At 30.7% G+C, this 20410-nt stretch overlaps 1 protein-coding gene across 6 annotated transcripts in view; it reads left to right on the forward strand.

Annotated features, from left to right (window-relative positions):
- The window catches only part of LOC139485114 (glycine receptor subunit alpha-2-like), a 43565-nt gene that overhangs the window by 12883 nt on the left and 10272 nt on the right, over positions 1-20410 (forward strand). For 2 of the 6 annotated variants that reach the window (XM_071269247.1, XM_071269246.1), the window contains exons 2-4: positions 14316-14418; positions 15585-15649; positions 18168-18235. In XM_071269247.1, the coding sequence (XP_071125348.1) occupies positions 14357-14418; positions 15585-15649; positions 18168-18235 (195 nt within the window). In that variant the 5' untranslated portion in view covers positions 14316-14356. Of the gene's footprint in view, positions 1-3713; positions 4156-12623; positions 12745-13652; positions 13760-14315; positions 14419-15584; positions 15650-18167; positions 18236-18403; positions 18472-20410 lie in introns of those variants that run through there. The other 4 variants (XM_071269248.1, XM_071269249.1, XM_071269250.1 and 1 more) reach the window with 4 other exon arrangements.

Genomic DNA, 20410 nt, shown 5'->3' on the forward strand with positions numbered 1-20410 from the left:
GACTAAATCAGTAAGAAGCATATTGACTGATGATGTAGTCGGAGGGCGATGTACTTCTGTAGGTGTATATATCCTCGTATCGACCTTATACAAATGCTACAATTGTTATGTTGTTATTGCCAATAAATACAGACATCAGCAGTATACAACTGTTCAAATGTCATACATTGATTTAGACCAAAAAAAAATGGGTTGCAAACAATATCAGGGAAACGCTTCAACTATAAGAGGAGAACAAAAAAACACAACCATACATAGAAACTGACTTTTTGATAACTATAAGCCAGAAGAAGTACACCATACCAATTCATTTGAATTGTTGCTTTAACTGTGTTAGATATTCGAAGGATTGATTGTTGGTTGCTTTACGCCGCATTAGCACAAAAAGGCTATATCGCGGCGATAGGATAAACTTGCACTGTCACTAATTTTTGGGTTTTTTTTGTATACTTTAGAAGAAAAGTTTATTGTTAAAAGCTGTGTTTTTGTTCACCTGTCTATTGTTAAAAGCTGTGCATTTGTTTACAAATCTATTGTTAAAAGCTGTGTATCTGTCTACCTGTCTATTGTTAAAAGCTGTGTATTTGTTCACCGATCTATTGTTTAGAGCTGTGTATTTGTTCACATGTCTATTGTTAAAAGCTGAGTACTTGTGTACTTGTCTATTGTTAAAAGCTGAGTATTTGTGTACCTGTCTATTGTTAAAAGCTGTGTATTTGTCAACCGATCTATTGTTTAAAGCTGTGTATTTGTTCACCTGTCTATTGGTTAAAGCTGAGTATTTGTGTACTTGTCTATTGTTAAAAGCTGTGCATTTGTCCATCTGTTTATTGTTAAAGGCTGTGTATGTGCCCTCTTGTCCATTGTGGAATACAGTGTATCTGTTCCCCTATTAATGTTTTTAATCTGTATATTTATTGAGCTATTAATTGTTTAAAGCTACGTGTTATACTAGCTGTCTTTTGTTGGAATCTGTATATTTGTTTATCTGGTTTTTTTTTAAAGCTGTGTATAAATCCACCTATAATTTGTTGATCATCTTTGTACTTTTCAAATTATCTTTTGTTGACGACTGTTAATTAGACCTCCTATGAATTAACGTTACTTTCTCATTTACTTATAGTTTAAAACTCCTTTTATATATTTTTCTAATTTATCTTTATAAAATCTTTAACGTAATATATAAAAATCAATTGTCGTTTAATTTGTAGTGTAACTTTAATTTAGAAATTGATATCAGAAAATAAAAATAATTGGTATAATGTTTCGTTTGAATACTGTAAGTTGTATTTTGTATTTATACTTTCTCTTATAGTACTTAATATGTAATATGATTTAGTGTTTATAAAAGTAGTATCATGGTTACTGTCTACAGGGTTTTGTTTGAAATGTCAACTTTATCAAATTGAAACATTGATATGAAGTGTGATACATAATCGTATAAAAATCTAAGTATATTTGTCAAGAAAGTCATTCATCATTGAGACTGAATAATTAATAATCTCAATAAAAATATTCAATTAAATAATACAGGGGAGTCGTTTAGATATAATCCCATGCTTCAATACTCACGAATACACATCCTTATCAACAGCATGTTTACATGTATGAAAACATACCATATAGAAACGAGATTATATGCTCTTTTCATTGCATCATTTAAATATTTTTATTGAAGTTATATAACTTTTATATAATCTTTATACTAGACTTGATAATTTAAGCTTGTACAATTTCAATGTGAAAGTTAAGGTATTTTTTATGGCATGTTATAAAACAAAGTTTATATATTGATTTATATAACCCAAAACGAAACAGCCATATGTCTGCAGAACTTTTCTTAGGTACTTTTTCTTTAAATAAGTCTCAGTTATATTTCTTCTATGAATACAGTAATAGGGACAAATACAAATGCGTCTAAAAATAACGCAATGTAATCTTCAAGATGAAAGTAGTCAATTTCTAATTTCATCGAATCAATTACGTGAATTTGAAAGCAGTTGTACTTGTACGAATAAGGGCTACTGATACATGTACCTGCTTCCATCTTATTCAAACGATAATGTTAACACTACTGTTTTTCGAAAGAACAAAAACGTTCATTTTGGTGTACCTATGTAAAAAACGTATTCATTTACTCGGGGGTTTGAATTCATTCGTTGTGTTTTAAATCTTGGTTTAACTTGTAGTGCTTTATTCACATTTTTTCTATTTCTTTTGTCATGATTTTAGACTTCCAACTAGTGTTTTAACCCTTGTAATCTTATCTCCCTTTTTAGAACCAATGGGACTAATTGTTCAGCATTTCAGTTTGGATAACCGATACAGTTACCGTCTTAATAATTGATCAATCTTGTTATACAACTCTTCGGAATGTATTATCTTCACTCAGTTTAAGTAGACGTTTATTTTTTTATCATCTGAATATTTCTACAAAATGTAGAGTTAGAGTTTAAAAGTTGGTTTTAATCTATGAGACAAAAACTTCAATCGTTGAATCATTTTTGTGTTAAGAACCCCATATAAAAATAAGACATCAAGCAGCATTAACGTGTTTTTGTCTTTTCAGATGTCATTTTGTTTAGTTTTGTTAGATAAACTTGTGTTATCCAACCTAATTATTCTTGTGTTAGAATAACACCCACAGCGAACATACTCGAGGCTTACTTTCTACTAAGTCTCTAATCTTATAAGTTGGCCTTTCATTTAAACTTCGTTTATATAGTAAAGTATTTAATTTTGTTATGATGACATAATTTGTAGAAAGATTAGGACAGACAACAGCGTATCCCTTTCGATATTTCATTTTGTATACATGTATATCTAAATAGATTTTATACAAAACTTCTATTAATTATTCTAATATGACGTGCTTCTTTCGCTTTGTAAACAACACCGTGTGAAAATTCTCAATATATCTATACTTAGCGCAGAGTCAGAAATATACATAATAATGGATATTTCAATATACCTCCGACGTAAAGTTTCAAATGCATTGCCGATTTTATTGTATAAGAAATTGTAATAAAACAAAAGACAAAAGAACTCTTTTTCTTATTCGGAAGCAGAATAAAAAGAATTAATATACTGCAACTAGTTGTGTTTATTTCCTACATATAGTAATACAGCTATATTTTTTGCAATGTCAATTTCATCATGAAACACTTTCTCCACAATCAGGGGTTCATTAATGGATGAAAATAACCGTGATATTTACGATATGCTACGATTTTAAAAGCTATCAATATGTATACTAATCTAAGTTGCAGTATAAAAACAATATAATTTTTTTGTAACCATCGAAGTTCGTATAAAATTGTATTAAAATGGAATTTTGAGGTAGGTTATGTTTTATTTTCTATTCTATTGCATTATTCGTATATTAACTGATTTCAGCGATTCAACATGGCAGCTCCTTCTTTACGAAATGTCAATTTGGAATTGACGGTAGCTTACGAGAAAACATGTAAATTAAAAATCGCAAATATTGGGTTTGAGATTTAACATTTTTCTAGCGGTTATTAACGGAATAATCAATGCAAGCAAAAGATTTATGAGAATATTTGAGCTTTATCTAACAAGGAGTTAAAAAGAACAGCTACACACACGGCATGTCATCCTCGATTCAGTATTTGAATGAACTTATTTGTCCTTTTAGAATCGAAATAATTCGCTAACGCTCAAAATAAAATTCGAATATCACGACCCAGGCCATGTGTAAATTTCCAACAAAAATATGGCTTCCATGAATTGTTTCTTAAGCATAGTTACTTTCAGTTGCTTTGTATAGTTTGAGTTTTTTACTAGTCTCGTGTGTAGCTGTAAAACTCTGCATGTTAATGAAAACATTTAAAGGTACTTTGTTATATATGTTAGTATTATGCAGTGTACCATGAACTATATGTGATCAGTGGACTTTCGTTTCGAAATCAATAAGCTAAACTACTGGTTAATAAAAATCATTTGGCACTTCATTTCCGTCATATTATATTATCCCGCGACTTGGTCTGTTCTAAATAGTGATGGTAATATAATTATAAATGAATCAAACTCTTATGATGAAATCCTTTTTCTAGTTAGAGACGAATTAGAAGTAGAATAGGATTGTTTCTTATATCATTTGGATCAAATCTGAAAAACAACAACGTAAAAGTGGTAAGACATTTAACTTTATTTAACTTCATTAGAAACTGTAGATTTTGAATATAACTTCAAATTGATTGTATGAATAATATTAGCTTAATTAATTTATCATTAAATATATCTTTGTTCGTTACATTTTATCTAGTACCCTTTTTCGACATACTTTTCTGCTTCTGAAATTTATCAATCACGTGTCATTACTGCTTCTAAAACAGACTTCGCTCGGAGTCAGAATAATGTAACCGGTAGAGGGACATATCTTGATGCGGACTGTTATCTTTTTAACGGGAATGTTACAATTCCGACTCATCGTAACGACCAATCGTACAAAGCAGGGTTTATAGTCCTATCACATTAACATGTCGGTCTGAGTTCTCATTTAATTCGCCAATGGACGTGAACCAATTATAGTCCATAAGTACAAGTTTTATAAGTTCTTATTCTAACTAATGTATAAGATATTTTACAGACGATATCGGATATGTTCCTTACGTCGTAACTACAATCCCCTTCCCTTTCATGAATGTGACCTACCGAATTAGACTATTTACCAGATTGTTTTATAAAATGAGCAACATGATGGGTGCCACATGTGGAGCAGAATCTGCTTACCCTTCTGGAGGACCTGAGATCACCCCAGATTTTGGTGGTGGTTCGTGTTGCTAATTCTTTAGTTTTCTATGTTGTGTCATGTGTTCTATTGGTTTTCTGTTTGACTTTTTCATATTTGGCCATTTTGTTGTCAGCTTATTTTCGATTTATGAGTTTGACTGTCCCTCTTGCATCTTTTGCCCCTTTTTTAGTCTTTGATACAGGATTGTCCTTAAGAGTTCATATTTTTTATGAGTTAGCATACATTATGTATGTGTCTATCACAATTCACGAGCCTGTAATTTAGTGGTTGTCGTCGTTTGTTGTTGTTACAATATTTCGTTGTGATTAATTGTTAAGTACATAAATGTTATATGAATATTCTCGTTTGAATTGGTTAAATTTTCATATCGATGCCGTTTAAAATTTCCTATTCGATATATGTTTTACTTATTATTTAGGACCGTATAGTGACTGATAGTTATTGTTGGTAACTGGTACATTGTTTTTGGTCTCTGGGTTTGATGGTGAGTTGTCTCATTGGCAATAATACCACATACTAGTATGTATTTGATTTGTAAGTAAATCAGGTTCACGGTTCAAGATTTGTTTTTTTAATACTTATTCCTAGAATAAAAGTTATAAAACACCATTGTAGAAATGTTGATTGCCGAATCAAGCAAAAGTGCAATTACAAAATTAAATGAAAGGAAAATAATCATGGAAAGTTCAATATGATGACGAAGCTTTAAATGTTTGACTGTCTTCTATAATATACACATTGCAATTGACTTATTTTCGGAAACTCGAAATCCTATTGCTATTATATTGAAATATTGACGAGTAAATAATAGTTAAATTCAAGTTTCCAGTTTTTAATTATGATTTAATAATTCTACTTGTGTTGCATTTATGCTGATTTTAAAAGAACGAAATGGTTATACCATATGTATAAGAGGGGTTAGATTGAAGGTCGCGTGCACACGGATTCAAAGAGTTCGAGTTAATCCCTTATTTTTGAAAAAGTCGTGAATCACTTCTTCGTTATTACATATTATAATAGTTATTTTTGATTGGATAAACCATTACTTTTATATTTGTTGGGTTTCTATATTTTGTTTGTTTACATGTAGTTGTTTGCCTTATTTTGGGCTTTTTCGTTGATTTTTTCTTTATTGTTTTCTTTATTCGGGAAGGGGTTTGATTTTTGTTTGTTTTGGTTTGTTGTTTTGTGTTTGTCCTTTCTCTTGGTGTCAAAATCTTGTCTGATCGGTAACAAATGTCCTGTTTACAAAAGTATGATTTGTTCGAATCACTACGGATTTTCTTATCCCATTCATAGATTACCTCATCCGTCTTTGGCCCAACTTTTAAGAATTTTGGGTCCTCAATGATCTTCAACCTTGTTTTTGTTTTCAGCTTTATAACTATTTTGATTTAAACGTCACTGATGAGTTTTACGTCGACAAAATGCGCGTTTGGCGTATTAAATAATAAGCCTGGTACCTTTCATAACTAATTGCAAATATTAAATATACTGAAAATCATTTGACTCTTCAAAAACCATGAATTGACGTTAGCAACTCTTCAATCACAATATTGATATTATTTGTGATTAATTGATACATGGGTTTTTGATTCATTGGCGTTCAAAAGGAAATGATCCAGGCATATCTTAAACAATGAATATCTTTTAAGAAAGAAACGTTAAGTGTTCTTTACGTTTATAAATTATAAAGGCATTGCACCTGGTCCTGTATTTTAAATGAAAAGAAAGATTACGTTTATACGTTTCTTTGTGAACATTTTGAGCATATATTGTGTGTATCATAAAGGATATTGAATTGATATAAACCATAAAACAAAATGTATTAGATAGTCAGATTGCACTTCCGGTACTTTTTATTTCAACATTTGACACTTAAACCTGTATCTTTCTTGGGTTTTTTTCCTATCCCATTGTGCACATACTTCTGTTATCATTTTATGTTACAACTACAGGATTTAGCATCAGGATTAATATGCTCATAAACGTGTATTTGGAAGTACAAATTTACTGTGAAAAAAAATAACAGCAATTTATTAAGTATAACAACATTTTTTTTAAATCAAGAAAATAAAAAAACAAGGATATATATTTTTTTTCAATGACAACAAAATAAGTACATACACAGCAAGAATCATAAAAAAGGTACAGCGTCATTCTTTAAAAAAATACCTAGTTGTCAGTGTACATTATTCTTTATGGTTCACCCTATAAATTATCAATTTAATTTCAAAAATATTTAACACTGCTTATTGCATTCTAGTTACATATTTTCGGTCAATTTGAATGAAGATATGCATTAAATTTCAATAAATAAGGTCTTTCTTTTTTATGCTTTTCCATATTTTCGAACATCTAACTGTTTGTTCTTTTAAGTGTATTGTTGATATACATTGAATTTAGGAGTGAGTGCATGATCTAAAAAGCGTGAAAAAGAAGTGATAAACTTTCAATAACCCTTTTATTGCACACGAAACTTACTTTTAGAATAGTCAACACAACCGTGTCAACCTATGAATTGGTGCACTAATTTTGACCTATTGTTTTTGTAATTATAACATACTAATTATATCATATGTATGAATTCAATACGATGATATATCGCCCTAAAGCCCAAAAGAAGTTTTTCTACATGGGGTTTCGTCATCCGTCAGAATACGTCTTTCATGTCTATATATACTCTCGTATCGACCTAATACAAATGCTATAATTGTATTACATTACACCCTCACATTTTGCTACGTTCTGTGGGAACATTTGTATTGATATTAAATACTAACACTTAATTTTTTTTTACTTTTGATCGGCTGTTATTCTTTAGTCCGCTTGTGCTATTGTTGTAGGCTGTTTATTTTTCCACTTGTTCTATTGTTGAAGGCTATTTGTTAGTCAACATATACTATTGTTGAAGGTTGTTTATAAGTCCACATGAGCTATTGTTGAATGCTATATTTGTTAGGCTACCTGTCGATTGTATAATAAAGGCAACCGTATTTTACCGCTGTTCAACAGTCATAAATCGTTTGCGAGAAAAAAAAACAAATCCAGGTAACAAACTAAACCCGAAGAAAACACATACACTATAAGAGAGATACAACAAAACAACAGAACACTAAAGTGCAACAAAAAACAAACGACTATGCACATACGTACTGGTTTTTTTTTTTTATAAAATGCAACTGTGCTGTTGTTGAAAGTCCTTCTGTGCTATTGATAAAAGCGTTGCATCAGTCTCTTCATGAAAGGTGTATATATGTCAACCTGTCTGTAACTTGTGAAGCTGTTTATTTGCTCATCTGTCTAATGTTAAAAGCTGTTCATTATTCAACCTGTCTTGTTTTAAAGCTGAGTGATTGTTCTCCTGTCAATTTTTAATATCTGTGAATTTGTTCACCTGTTAATAATTAAAAGCTGTGTATTCAGTCAAGCTGTCTATTGTTTAAAGGTTTGTGTTTGTCCACCTGTTAGTTTGTTAATTTTGTGTATGATACATGAACAGCATGTCATTTGATTGAACGCTGTGTATTTCTCTACCTGTCTTTTGTTGGAAACTTTGATTCTGTCACCTATCAATTGGAGAAAGCTGTGTTTTTGACCACCTGTCTTTTGTTGGAATCTGTGTATTTGTTCAACTGTTAATGGTTAAAAGTTATGTTATTTACTTCATGTCTTACAAATAAACGCTGTATATTTGTCCACCGTGCGATTGGTTTATGCTGTGTATTTGATCACCTTTTACTTGGTAAAAGGTGTGTATGATTCAACCTGTCAATTGGTGGAAAGGTGCGTATTTTCCAACTGTCTATTTGTGAATACCATATAAGTTTGCCTGTCAATTGTTAAATGCTGTGTTTATTCCACCAGTCTATAGTTGAATTGAGTTTTGTCGAAATCTGTTTATTTGCAATTGTCTACCATTCCTGTAAATGTTAAAAGCTGTGTTTACGCTCACCTTTGCTTTTGTTGAAAAACTGTGTACTAGCCAATTTATATATTGTTGATCATGAAGGCTGATAACTAGATCTTCTGTGATGTTGTTTAGAACGATGTATTAGTATAAATGTATTGTTGAAAGCTGTTTATAAGTTCACCAGCTTATTGTAAAAAAAATTAAAATGATCCCAATATAGCTTTTGGTTATGGATGTCTTTGTGTACTTTCTCATTAAACGATAATTTGAATATCCTTTGAAATATATTGTTTTACTAGTACAAGGTATTTTTTTTTATCAAATCTATTTTTGTTTATTCTTTAGTTTTCTATGTTGTGTCATGTGTACTATAGTTTTTCTGTTTGTCTATTTCATTTTTAGCCATGGCGTTGTCAGTTTGTTTTAGATTTATGAGTTTGGCTGTCCCTTTGGTATCTTTCGTCCCTCTTCTATTAAGTAATTCAAATCTTCGTTCATTCTGTAGATTCATTTCCTTATTCAAAGTTTTTAATTTCAATTCAGTAATTGACATAAGAAAAAGAAAAATAATAAACTTTTTAGTTGAGTTTCTTTAACTTGTTTTCGGTATTTAGTTTTTCTCTGTTAAATATGAATTGGTGTTTATAGCAGTATTATTATAGTAACTGTCTATAGGTTTTCTGTTTTGAAATGTCAACTACGTCATATGAAAACATTAATTGTAAGTTTTATATGTAATTGTATAAAAAGTATAAAAAGTTAAGTATCATTGTCAAAAAAGTCCTGGATCATTGAAACTGGATAATTGATAATTTCAATAAAAACTATTTAATTAAACAATACAAAAGAGTCGTTTAGATATAATCCCACGCTTCAATACTCACGAATGACATGTTTATATGTATGAAAACCTACCATATAAAAACGAGATTATATGCTCTTTTCATTGCACCCTTTAAATATATGTATTAAAGTTATATAACTTATATGTCATTTTGAAACTACACCTGGTAATTTAATCCGGATAAATTTCAAGGTGAAAGTGTAAGTGGTCTTTATGGAATTTAGTAGCACATCCTGATTTCTATAACATAAAAATGAAGCAGCAATATTTGTGGACGGCTTTCTAAAAAGTAAAATCACACAAATACAGAACTCCAAGGAAATTTTAAAACGGAGAGTCGTTTATCAAATGGCAAAATCAAATGACAAATCACATCAAACGAATGGACAACAACTGTCATATTCCTGACTTTGTACAGGCATTTTCAAATGTAGAAAATGGTGGATTGAACTTGTTTTGTTTTTTTAGCGCTTAACATATCACTTGTACGACAGTCGCATCAATTGCGATTATATTTACAATGGTGCGTGCATAACATGTCACATATGGGGGTACAAAAACAAAGCAGACCTCACCAAAAACAGGAATGATTTCAGGTGCTCTGGAAGGGGAAGTAGATCCTGCTCCACATGTGGCACCCGTCGTGTTGCTCATGTTGTTATAAAGTCGGTAAATAGTCTAATTCAGTGGGTCACATTCGTGAAAAGGGAAAGGGGTTGTAGTTACGACATAAGGAACATATCCAATATCATCTGTATAACGTATATTCTACAACGGTCAACCATCTCGTGATGGCGTACGTAATATTTACGAAGTGATGATTCTAACTTCACTATTTAAATCTCTTGATTTGAAAACGAAAAGGTCACAATTGGGAAGCTAGATCATCTCTTCAGTCGTAAAGTTTTGTTTCGTACCGACCCTCAAAGTCAATTTCTAGATATATGGCAAAATCAAATGTCAAAATCAAATGCTCAACACATCAAACGAATGAATAACAACTATAACATTCCTGACTTGGTACAAGCATTTTTTTTATGTAGAAACTTATGGATTGAACCTGGTTTTATAGCGCTTAACCTCTCACTTGTATGACAGTCGCATCAAATTTCATTATATTTACAACGATGCATGAACAAAACAGGCATAATAGGTAAAATAGTCAAAATATAGGTACGGCAGTCATCACCGTGTCACAATCGCAAACAAATATTTAACAAAAAACATAAATAGCATCTATCAAATTCAGAAATCACATGCATTGCTTCGCGTGTTTTCGCGCCATAAAATGTAAACCTCACATACGAAGAAAATAAAATGCCGTTCCATGTTTTAAAAAAAAAATATAATTTCACATGGGGAATAGTGGTATACAGGGTTAAAAAATCAAAAGTATGTTAGAACTTATTTCGGAAACAGACCGAGATTTAAAATTATCCAGAAGTTCTTAAGAATTAGTAAGAATTCACATATGGTTAATACCCCTAGGTTAGTAAAATAATTTTTCGTTTAAAGTATTTTCAACTTTATAATAGAACAATAACATAACGACATATATTAGAACAATAACACATTGGCGAGATCTTTTAAAGTACAGAGTCGCATTATATGAACCAAAGAACATCGTACATACAAAACTCACCAGCCAAAATGAAGGATGATACAAACACGTTGGCGGGATGTATAAGTACCGAGCCCTGTCAAAAGGATATCACAGAAAGCAGAACAAACGATAAAAACAATATTAATAATACAATAAAGACAAAAGAATGAAAAATATAACACGTTGTTAAGATGATACTCAGAATCTATACATCAAGACCATCTTGTATTATTTGTGAAGTTGACTCGAAATATTTGTCAACAAGGTCTAGGTACCTTCCAATGAGCTAAATGTATAGTTTCAAAGTGAAATTGGGGTTTTTGGAAAGCTTGTCTTTTAACTGAGTCCCCGTTATTTTTGTTTGGACTATGTGGTGTGTACCCGCAAAACAATAATAGGGAGAAATAAGAATGCACCTGAATTCAAGCGATGTAATCTCGAAGATGCAAGTAATTGATTTACAAATTTTGTAGAAAATAAACTGAAGTCATCGAACCAATTACGTGAATTAGAACACAGTTCGAATTGTACAAAAACAGGCTACTGATACATGTACCTGCTTCAATCTTGATCGAACAGTTATGTTAACACTACCGTTTTTCGAAACAGTTCATTTTATGAATTATCACGTAAAGCTACTTTGGGTGTTAAATCCATTCGTTGTTTTGTTGCTCCTGCTTTAACTTGAAGTGTTTTGTTCATCGTTTTGTGTTTTCTTTTTTGTCGTGTGGTCGTTGTTTTTCACTTATGGTTTATATTTTTGCAATCTTCTCTCCCTTTTTAGAACCCATGGGACTAATTGTTGAGCATCTCAGTTTGAATAACCGATACAGTTACAGTATATACCGTCTTAATATTTGATCAATCTTGTTATACACCTCATGTTCAGAAGAATGGATTATCTTCACTCACTCTAGGTAAACGGTTATACGGGCCATTTTTATTATATGAAATTTCTACAAAATGTAGTATTAAAGTTTTAAAGATGGATTTAAATTATGAGACAAAAACATAAATGGAATCATCTTTGTGTTTAGAACCCCATATAAAAAATAAGACATCAATTGTCAAGTGGCATGAATATCTTGCGTGTTTCTGTCTTTTTTTTTGTATTGTTTTGACATATACACTTTTTTGTCCAAACTAGTTATTCTTGGTAAAGGAAAAGAACACTATAATCCTATAAGTTGGCCTTTCATTTAAACGTCGTTTATATAGTAAAGTATTTAATTTTATCAAGATGGCATAATTTGTAGAAAGATTAGGACAAACAACAGCGTATTCCTTTCATTAATTCTTTTTGTATATATCTAAATAAATTTTATACAAAACTTCTATTAATATGCACCGTTACTTTAAGTTGCCTTTTATAGTTTTATTTGTTTACCGGACTCGTGTGTACCTGTGAAACTCTACATGTTAATGTAAACATTTAAAGGTACTTTGTGATATATGTCAGTATTATGCATTGTACCATGACCTATGTGTGATCAGTAGACTTTCGTTTTTCAATCAATAATCTAAACTACCGGTTTATAACATCATTAGGAATTTTATTTCCGTCATATTATACTCTCCATCAACTCTGTCTGTTGTAGATAGTTATGGTAATATTATTATAAATGCGTCTTTCTCTTATGATGAAATCATATTTCTTATTGGAAACTTAATGTGAGTAGAATATGATTGTCTCTTTAAATATCTGGATAAAATCTGGAAAACAACTCCGTAAAAGTGGTAGGACATTAGCTTTATTTAAGTTCCTTTGTTTCAGATTCTCAGAGAAACTGTCGATATTGAACTTCAAGTTTACGTATATAGAATATAAGCTTAATTAATTTATCATTAAATATATCTTTGATCGTTTCATTTTTATCTATTGTCTTTTGAAATATTTGTCATACCTTATTCATTCTGTAATTTATCAATAACTTGGCATTTGCTGATTCTGAGCTTAGCACTTGGCTTTTATGAGTTGGACAAATTAAATATTGGGCTTGGAGTAAGAATACTGTGTCCGGAAGGGTAACATATCTTGATGCAAATTGTTACCCTTATGAACAGGTATGTTTCAAATCCGACTCACTTTTATTAGTTAATATTGGCTCTGAACTAGTTTGCAGTAAGTTATAATCTTCTCATATCTGTAATTAGTGTCCTTTTGGTGTGTGTTTTTTTTTCATTTATGCTTTGCGTCGAATTGTGAATGAATCCTTTTCAACGTATTTTAAAGTGTATTCTTACAATGCATGTTGTGCGATTATACCACTGTTACGTTATATTGATAGGGTTGGGTGCCCGCAAAATGTTTAATCTGTCACAATCTGGATGTTCCTATCCCAACCAGGAGCCTGTAATTCAGTGGTTATAGTTTGTTACTGTTTATTATATTTGGTTTATTGTTTAGTAGATACATGTTATATGAATATTCTCGTTTGAATTGGTAAACATTTTCATGTCGATGCCGTTTAAAGTTTGCTACCCAAATATATGTTTTACTTATTGTTTAGAACCGCAGGTGACTTATATTAAATGTTGCTAACTGGTACATTGTTTGGGGTCTCTGGGCTTGGTGGTGTGCTGCCTCATGGGCATTTATACCGCATCTTATGTATTTGATTTGTAAGTAATCATGTTCACGTTTCAAAAGTTGCTTTTTTAATATTTATTCGTTAGAATAAAACTTTTAAAACATCATCGTTGAAAATATTAATAGTGAAATCTAGCAAAAAGTGCAATTAAAAATTTGATGAAAGAAAAATGATTATGGAAAGGTCAATATGTGGATGTAGCTTTAAATGTTTGACCTCCTTTTATAATGTGTACATGTGAGTTCTCTTTCTTTTCGGAATCTCGAAATCTCATTTATATAATATTGAAATATTGATAAATACTACAAAAGTAAATACTAGTTAAATTCTAAAGTTTCCAGTGTTTATTTATGATTTAATATTTTTCTACTTGTGTTGCATTTATGTTGATTTTTAAAGAATGCAATGGTTATTTCATATCATATAGGTAATTTATATTTAAAAGACAACTCTCAGTGTATAAATGATTATATATAACTTATTGTGTTGCATGTATGTCTTTTTGCAAAGAACGCACTGAATATTTGTAAAGAATGCACTAAATATTTAATACAAAGATATTCATATTTATTTTTTTATATATTCAGTACTGGTAATTGATCAACAACAAAGTATTTGAGATTTTATCATGTTTGCTACTGCATTGATAATATCAACCCTTAGTGTTATAGCATCTGACAATAATACAAGGTAAGACAAGTTCTTTACTTCTCAAAATGTTTCTCTGACTTTTACGCGCGTCTGGCGTATTAAATTATAATCCTGGTACCTTTGATAACTTTTTACGAGTTTCGTTGTATATTTTTTTTTAGGGGGATGTGGGTTAGATATTTTCGTTGTTTTTTGTTTGTTTTTTTTTTTTTTTTGTTTCTCTTCGTGTCACAATCTTACACGGTTAGTTTTATTTACACGGCAAATTTATTGTTGCCTGAATTTATTCCTCATCTGCATCCTTTCAGACCCTGAATTGACGTTACCAGCTCTACAAACACAATATTGATACTCTCTGTGATAAATTGTTTTTTGTTTTATTAGCGTGCATACATCTCTTTAACAATGAATACCTTATAAGAAAAGAAATGTTAAAGTCATAAGAAACGAGTGACCGGTGAAAAATAATGTTCTTCCAATTCTTGTACCAATGCATACAAACATCATAAACTTAGTCTTCTGTGCACGTAATTTATCATATTTTCGTGTAAATTTCGTATGATCGTCAATTTTTTTTTCAATCGGTCAGTGTTGTTGTGAAAATATGGCAGGTAATTAAAGTTCGTGTTTTGAAGCCGAGGTTTAACGATGTTCACCTGTTTGTCAACAATCGACAAAAAATAAACAAAAAAGCATGGAACGAGAGCACGTGTTTAACATGTAAATTCAGATCATAGTTTAGTTTAAGGACATTCATGCGTATTGTGACCACCGGATTTTTACGAGATGGGTCACACTGAGGTCACTTTGCATACGGAGAATATATCGGGGGAATTGCTTGCTGGAAGGAAGCAATAAAAGAAAGTACACTTCTTCTAAATATGAATAAATTAAAGAATTTTCTTCAGAAAAAAGTATATGTACATAAGTTTTATAATGAAAACTATCCATTGAGTTATTAAAATCATATGCATTAAATTTTTTTTGATTTCAGGTTTCTTATGACTTTAAGTGAAAAATCTAAATAAAACAATTATCATTAAGATATTAAAAAAAGAATCAGGTTGAAATGGGATATGCAGTTGAGATAAAAAGGCTGTAAAATTAATGTCTATGACATAACTATACTGTAAAGTGTGTGGGAACATATATCTAAAAAAAGTTTCATAATCGATCTTTTATTTCATATTTAATTCCAATTTCAGAGAATATGTTCTTGGGACTTTATTTGATGGCTACGACCCAAAACTAACACCAGCATTTTTTCAAGGTATGTAGTTCATTAATACAGTTATTGCATGGTTTTATAGTAATGGAGATTTTTTGTTTCAGGTGAAACGTTCAACGATTTTAAATGGTGCGATGTACTTGTAGTACAAATGTACAAGCGAATGCAGATAAAAATTGAATTGTTAAAAAGTTTTTATTGCACGTAGCGAATGAGAGAATGCAATATTTACAATGACAACTAACCCGAGCGAAAACGAATGCTTACTATCCGCGTATAGCCTCAACGTAATTTTTTCATTTGTTCAGATTGATAAGAAATACAAAATATAATTTGCAATGAAATTATCCGTACTCAGTTATAACCTTTAATGAAGATTTTGGACTAATTTTCGAATATTGGTTTAAGGTCTTGAAATCTACAATAGACGAGACGAAAATGATCCGCAATATAAGATCTACAAATAACGCTAGTCTGACCAAAACCATGGGATGATTTCATTTAGGAATTTTACCATATTCTTTACAATTTACAAGTTATCGCAAATTATCTTTAAAGCTATTAAAGATAGATCAATATTACCGACCGTGAGAGTGCTGTAAAGTCAGTCATGGTCGTTAAAAAATCCCATCATCAAGATGAAGAAAAACGGGCTAGAAACATATTAAACACTAAATGCTGGAGTTAATGCTTTTATTTGGTGAATTTTCTTGATTTTTTTCTAGTTTTTGCCAATGACTTTTACTTTTTGACATGTGAGCTATTTAGGCTTTTTTCTACAGAATTATCAATTAATGTTTGATTAACGCTTTTAAAAGTAAAAATTATTAATAGAAAATTCTGCTTACAAATATTTACAAATTAAAGATGTAATCCCTCACTTCATTGCATACACATCTTCCATCAGATTTTAAGATGACGTTGTTTTCTAATAATTCGAAATTGTTTTCAATCTGTATACTTCATCATTGGACGTTTTAATCATCATATTTTATTTATATGTAACTGTAAGTTATTGAGAAATAACTTTATGTTGTTAAATTTTTGCCATAGTCTATGTGTTGTTTCTACGCCCCCATTATTTCTTCTTTTGAATGAATTTTTCTATAAAAATTAAATTTTTGATTATCAATGTTTCACACTGAACTTATATTCTAACAATAATACTGTAAAACAAATAGCAAATTTCTAAAGTTTAATTTAATAATAAACTATTATAAATATTTTGTGGTTTTATTAGGTTTTTGTATCAATATTGATTTATTTAACAGTGACTAAATTTTAACTAACGAAAGCAATTGTTAAGGTTGATTCAATCAATTGAATACAGTCAGTATCATAAAAATAGTAATGTACGTTAAACTTCTCTTAGAATGTTCCTTTATTTAGCAATATCATTACACTATAAATTAATTGTCTTACGTAATACAGAAGCATGATCAAAGCAAGACAAAAGGATTTTACATCAAATCAATTTCTTAAAGCAATTATTTTTGAATTCTCGAAGCTTTGTAGTTTCTATAAGCATGGTACATTCTTCGAACTTCATAATCAGTATGACTATTAAATAGGCTATAAATTCCTAACGATAGTAACACATAAAAGTAAATGAATATTTTGTCTATGAAGATAATGAGGAGTAATGGTTTCAAATTTGAAAACTTAAATAACCAATATTTAATGTTTTTGGTACATGAATGTACTTGCTATACATGTGTTTGCCTGTCTACTTATGCAACTTCTATGGATTTGACTTGAATTTCACCTCAAACGATCTTATACATGAAACTCAAATGAAATCATTTCATTTGAGTTTCAAGTGCATGTCCAGTTCCTGGACAGAAACTACTGAATTGGTTCATCGAAGAGAGGTACAAATGTAGTAGAAGCACAATCTGAATGCCAAGTTGTAGGCGAATTTGTTTGATAAAAACTGTATGCATGTTATATATTGATAGTATCACAGTTTCTGTAACTCACTTTAACAAATTTCACCGCAAATAAATTTGTAGATAATGTTAAAATACTTCTTCGACTTGTAGCCATTGCTCTTATTTTCAGCGAAACCATGCAACTTGCCTGAAAGAATAACAGCCCATTTGTATCCAAAATTGTAATGCAATTCATTTTTAGCGAATATTTTAATTGAACGACGTTAAATATTTCAAAGCGGTAAAATTGTAAAAAATCTACATTTTCCATGTGTCTACCACAAGCTCAAAAGAGTCAAAGTTTTTAATTCCGACATTATTTGTATTGATTTATTGATAAAGAAAATATTCACATTTTCAAAGAGTCATATTGGAAAGGGCTTAAGTGCTGAATGTGGGAATTAACTTCTTATACGGCTTATACATGTCTCTTGCTTATAACACATATACGATTTTATATATCTTTGTTTTCTAAGAACGGCAGCCAAATAATGCAATAATCGTTTGATTTGAACGCAAGTCCCTTTAAAGTTTTAAATTATAAATGGTAAAATGTTCCTGTAATATCTGTAATCATCACATTTTAAAGACACACATTCACTTTTAAAAATTGAAAGATTTTGTTGCAGATGGTCCGGTGAATGATGAAGTACAGATATATATATCTAGCATCGCATCTATCAGTGAAGCTACAATGGTAAGATCGTTTTCACATAGTGAACTTCCCACCAGAAAGGAGTAGTCACCAGTGCTTATAATTCTACGTTGATTGCTTATGACAAATGAGTGGTTGGATTTCTAATATATATATTTATAGCTTTTGTTATGCTAGTTTAGTAAATGCTCCACATTTTATTGGTTATAGGTGGTCCCGTGGTCAGTGAAGTTCAGATATTCATATCTGATATGGCATCTATGAGTGATTCCACCATGGTAATGTAGACACTCTAGAACAAGCACTGCTTTTAACATTTATTTCTTTCCAAAAAGTCAAGATATTTATATATTTAAAAAAAATCATTTAAAAAATGTAAACGTAAAACTAAATATATAAATGTTTTGACTTCTACCTTCATTTCACTAATGTTATCATTCGTATTCTTAACTTTGCAGTTCTCTTGATTGTTTTATGTTGCAATTCAGTCTTCTTTGTTGTAGTATTGACTGATAGTATATCGTTGGGCTAACACATAATTGTGCTTTAAATGTGAAGTAGGTAATCACGTAATAAATCTATAGAAAATTATGTATTTAACAAATTAATTAAATAATATGTTTTGATATTTCGTAAATAAAATTTAGGGAGATACCCAACACTTTGATTTTAATAGAGTTTTCTATTTTCATAAAATTTTATATATTTTTGACAACTTTTTTGTTTTTAATCAAGAAATGGAACCACACAATTTACAGGGAAAATTCCATTGGATATATATTTTTTTATTATTGAATTGAAAACTTACATCAAATAAAATAAAAAAAAGTCCATAGTGTATAAGCACTACACGCTTATCGTTAAATCGCTCTTAACCCATAATTATGACATTCTATATTTATTTCATGTTAATATGTATATATTTAAAGTACACATCATCTTTTTTTATCGTCTAAAGGTGAAATCTAATTTTATATCATGTAACTATAATCGTCTGTCATGGCAATGTTGTACAATCAATTGCTATTCTTATAATAGTGTTTTCCATTGTACGTTTTCAGTTTGATTGCAAATTATATCCACGAGACTTTTGTATCTTTATATATATTTTATTCTGAAGAACCTATGTTGATACAATGGTATACAAATACACATAGACATACTATAAGTTATATGGTTCGCTACTGACCCCCTACGGATCCATAGAGGGTTAGTAAAATCCATAGGGGTTGAGGCCGGAGGCCAAGTCCCCTATGGATTTTATTCACCCTCTATGGATCTGTAGGGGGTTCAGTAGTTAACCGTATAACGAATTTATCGCACGCTAGACTTTTCTGCTGCGTTTTGTTGAAAAATAAACAATGAAACACAACAACATTAATAGATGACGTCACCATTAACGCGTCATGAACCCCCTATGAAATTTACTAACCCCCTACGGTCTCATAGGGGGTCACCACGTGACGGCGTTAAACCAATCACAACGTGATAATTTACCCGCAGTGGGTGCGATAAATAATAATATTATAAGACATATGGTGAGGTAACAGCAAATAGAGAAGAAAGGAATGTATAGGTTTGAGGGCTAACTTTTTATCAGAGATACATACATGTATACTTGTGCCTTGTCCGAGAATAATAAAATACCATCTTTATTTTTGGTAGATCTAGTAATTAGCTATTTCGTCTATTATCCAAATGTTATAGAAGTGATTGCTATCTTCTCGATTAATTCTTGATTGCTAGTTTTTCGATTTGATACGGGACAGATCCCATAAATTGTATGTACTCTTTTGTCTTGTCTCTGTCAGGAATCTAGATCGTAGTTTTCTCTGCCTGTTGTTTATGATTATTTCTGTTTATTATGATCTGCGAATTTAATATTGATATTAAGTCATGGTAGACTTATTTTATTTACTTACAACTCGTCAAGCCATTTAACGATTAAGATTTTAACTGCAGTTTTTTGTTTATGTGTCAGCTGAAGCCCGTCTTTTTGGTATGGGTTTTTCTCGCGATGTTTGAAACATATTGGTAGCCTTGGGCTGTTCTCTGTTTCCTTTGTCGGATTGGTGTCTCTTTGGCACATTCTCTGTGTCCATTCTTAATTTTAGTTATCATCGCTAATGAGACAGCGCTAGCTGTGTCTACAAGACGAGGATCTAGTGATCGACTGGTTACATTTTTAACCCGCCACATTCTGTATGCGTCTGTCAA

The sequence above is a fragment of the Mytilus edulis genome, chromosome 8 (assembly GCF_963676685.1).
Source record: "Mytilus edulis chromosome 8, xbMytEdul2.2, whole genome shotgun sequence".
Lineage (NCBI taxonomy): Eukaryota > Metazoa > Mollusca > Bivalvia > Mytilida > Mytilidae > Mytilus > Mytilus edulis.